This window comes from Atta cephalotes (genome assembly GCF_000143395.1).
Source record: "Atta cephalotes unplaced genomic scaffold scaffold00015, whole genome shotgun sequence".
In the NCBI taxonomy this organism is placed as follows: Eukaryota; Metazoa; Arthropoda; class Insecta; order Hymenoptera; family Formicidae; genus Atta; species Atta cephalotes.
The window spans coordinates 1,266,085-1,269,392 of record NW_012130079.1 but is presented as its reverse complement, the minus strand read 5'-3'; the positions used below and the strand labels follow the sequence as shown (position 1 = coordinate 1,269,392).

The following is a 3,308-nucleotide window of genomic DNA, read 5'->3' as shown; positions in this document are numbered from 1 at the left end:
ATTATGTCTCTTTTAAACATCATCTTGATACAGCATTCCTTTTGAAGAAGATCTTTACAGATGCTCATTACTACTTCATAATTATTAAGTACCTTTGAGATAACAGTAATTGCTTGTTCCGAAATACAACTGGTGGTCGGGTCATCGTCCATTAAATTTAACCAGAATCTAACATCCCCATCGCAACCACACGTAACGAGCCCTCTTCTACAATCCCAGACACATTCAATAATAACTTTCTGTGATAAATTCAGTATATATACAATACAATAATATACATAATGTCATTTACTTTTCGCCAGAATAATAGCAAACGTCAGTGTGTCCTTCTTGATGAGCATATCGCATGGGTTTCCTTATTAATGACATGTTCACGAATTATCGCCAAAAGATTCAGGTGATAAATTATCAAAGGCACTTGTATATCTTTCATCAATCTATAAATATTTCCAAATACTTGTTAATTTACTAACACAAAATACGAAGCAAATATACAAACCATTTTTATAAGAAACATACCGAAATTGATATTTATTCGTTTTTCATTTTTAGTCATGCAATTATACCCGCTGTTTTATCCATACATTTCGTTTACTCCGGTTATCTTTCTCCCTTCTTCTTCAAAAAGAAGCAAAACAAAGGCAGGCTATAAGAAGAAAGAGTAGACGTGCCCGTATTTTAAATGAAATCCGTTTACTGGCTCCCCTGTATGTACATAGAACTATGTAGCCACAAATATTTTCGGCGGATAACACATAACTGGACATAGCGTGTTACCTATTAGTCAACTATCTGTGACGTGCTTCGCAGTTTCATATTTTATGCACATAGAGACGCTGATGTCTAAAACTGTTTCTCGCGGGCACGTTCAGTGCGCACGATGAGAAAAGTGATGGAAAGCAACCTTTTCCATGATGGCCGAGGTTGCGACAAGGGTTTCATGAATTTTCTGTAATATATCAGGATTTTGTGTATTAGAATGACCATGATTTCCAAAACCGCAGTCGGCATTGCAGTTGGGATCGCCGGAATCTTTGTTGGCTATTGTTTTTACTTTGATCAAAAGCGTCGCAGTGATCCCGATTTCAAAAAGAAGCTCCGTGAACGTAAGTTCTGATTTTTCATTCTCGTGCACGCGTGACTTCCTCGTGGTGATGTACGTTTTTAAGAGAAATCAATATGTCTCTGGTAAAGACAGGTTTAATTCTTTTTGACACGTACATTACATTAATCATCTAGTTCATTTTATACATTTATACATTTACATAAATCCTTTTTTATATATTAAAATTTTTAATATATTTATATATTAAAAATCATTTCATTTTAATATTTATTATTGCATTACAAATGTAATTATAAATATAGGGAAAAAAAGAGGTGATGACCTTAAAATTTGTTAATTTTTCCTAATTTCTGTGATGAGATAAAAAGAAAAAAATGTATATTTTTTCAGATTCATTTCAGTCTTGATTATTATTTGTAAAAATTAAAAAGTTGTAAAATAAATTAGAATTTTTTTAAATTTATATTTTTTAAGAACATATCAATTTTATCTTATTCCTATATCACACATATATGGGTAAGAGTTTCAATAACGAATAAAATTACAGAAAGACACAAATGTACTTTTTATAAATAAAAAAATTTATTTTATTGTAATAAACATTTCTTATATTATTTTAATATTATAATATAAGAATATAATTAAAGAAAAATAAAGTACGAAAATATATACTAAAAAGATAATAAAATTAATGAATTGCATATGATAAAATTTATTAATACAAATAATCTATACTAAATGTCATCTTATTCCTTTTTCCTCTATATAACATTTTGTTGTGCCTCAAACTATAAAAAATATATATAGTTCTTTCTTATTCTTTCTAAAAAAGATTTTATTTTTATTTCATAGGTAGAAAGGCTAAGAAGCAAGCGCAGAAAGCTTCCTCGAAGATGCCAGATTTGAGGGATCATGAATTGGTACAGAAATTCTTTCTGCAAGAGGTAAAACTTACTGTTACTTTGACTGTACCTAGCTTTAATCCTTCAAAATTTATTTAAACTTATTATTTAATAGCCTCCTGCCTTCTGCCTCCAAAGTGTAAGGAGGCAATACAACCAGATCATATCACAGATGATCATCAACTAACTTTTAAGTTCTTTGAAGAACTTAAAAGTTAATTGATTTAATCAAATTTGTCTTTTAATCACTGGAATCAGTGGTGCTCCTTAGTTTAAGATGCAATTGGAATTCTTAATTATATATGGAGCGTTACTTAAATATAGGCAATATCCTGCATATGTCACATATGTAAGGCACGGATAAAATCAAATCTGGATCCGCGGATTGCTAGTCCGTAGACCAAGCCACGCCTCAAATGTATTTAAACATGTAATATATATTATATTGTTTAGGTTCAACTTGGGGAGGAATTGCTGGCTTGTGGTGAAATAGATGGCGGAGTTGAGCATTTGGCTAATGCAGTAGCAGTCTGTGGACAGCCAGCCCAGTTGCTGACAGTTCTTCAGAAGACTCTGCCACCACCAATTTTCCAAATTCTGGTGCAGCGACTACCCGTTGTTGGCCAGGTACAAATTTTTTAATTAAAAAAAATATATTGAAATGAAAGATAGTAATAGTAATAGTATTCTTTTTTTAAATTTGCTTTTTTACAGAAAATTGTATCGCAAACCCAAATGGCGGAGGAAGATGTTGAATAGAGGAATATAAAATTTTGTTGACAATACTTAAATAAAATCTGAAATTAGCAAAGAGTTTGCTCATCTTTGCATAATATGGCTGCGAATATAGTTTACATTTAGAAAATCCTACATTTGTACAATTCGTTGTCCCGTATTGAACTTCCATTTTTCTTAGTAGATGTATGTACCAACCGTATTAAAAATTTTTACAAATATTCATTATTTTATTTTGTCAAACGGATATATTTTAGTATCCGTTTATTTGAATAAAAGAAATTTTAATTGAACAGCGATTCTGACAATTTTTGACAAATGTAAAACATATAGTATTCTGATACCAAATCAAAAATTTAATTTCTCTTCAATGCTCCAATTACATTAATGTATGTTCTTGAAAAATATAAACATCTCTAAAATTTACATATAGCTTTAAACATTTTTGTGAAAAATATATATATTCGATACAAACATATTGCGTATTGCTAAAACAGTCGTAATTTTAATAGATTTAACATCAGGTATAATTGTCCTATCGCATTTTGTATGTAGTCACTATTTATATTGATTTTATATTCTATGAGAAATACTAATTTATCCTA

General features: G+C 30.0%; 2 protein-coding genes across 2 annotated transcripts in view; one reads left to right on the top strand and one right to left on the bottom strand.

The window, feature by feature from the left end:
* Nucleotides 1-369, bottom strand: part of LOC105617980 (WD repeat and HMG-box DNA-binding protein 1) — an 8,587-nt gene extending 8,218 nt beyond the window's left edge. The window contains exons 1-2 of the mRNA XM_012199517.1: nucleotides 293-369; nucleotides 6-207 (exon numbers count right to left, since the gene is read on the bottom strand). Coding sequence (XP_012054907.1) covers nucleotides 6-207; nucleotides 293-369 — 279 coding nt within the window. The remainder of the gene's footprint in view (nucleotides 1-5; nucleotides 208-292) is intronic.
* A 520-nt stretch (nucleotides 370-889) lies between these two features.
* Nucleotides 890-2,924, top strand: LOC105617979 (mitochondrial import receptor subunit TOM20 homolog). The gene is made up of 4 exons (XM_012199516.1): nucleotides 890-1,106; nucleotides 1,919-2,010; nucleotides 2,422-2,595; nucleotides 2,683-2,924. The coding sequence occupies exons 1-4, from the start codon at nucleotides 980-982 to the stop codon at nucleotides 2,725-2,727; spliced, it is 438 nt and encodes a 145-aa protein (XP_012054906.1). The 5' UTR covers nucleotides 890-979; the 3' UTR covers nucleotides 2,728-2,924.
* The last annotated feature ends 384 nt before the right edge of the window (nucleotides 2,925-3,308 follow it).

Coding starts and splice junctions, on each gene's coding strand:
- LOC105617979 (XM_012199516.1), top strand. CDS start 980: ATGACCATGATTTCCAAAACCGCAGTCGGCATTGCAGTTGGGATCGCC. Junction 1,107..1,918: donor CAAAAAGAAGCTCCGTGAAC/GTAAGTTCTGAT, acceptor TTTATTTCATAG/GTAGAAAGGCTAAGAAGCAA. Junction 2,596..2,682: donor GACTACCCGTTGTTGGCCAG/GTACAAATTTTT, acceptor GCTTTTTTACAG/AAAATTGTATCGCAAACCCA.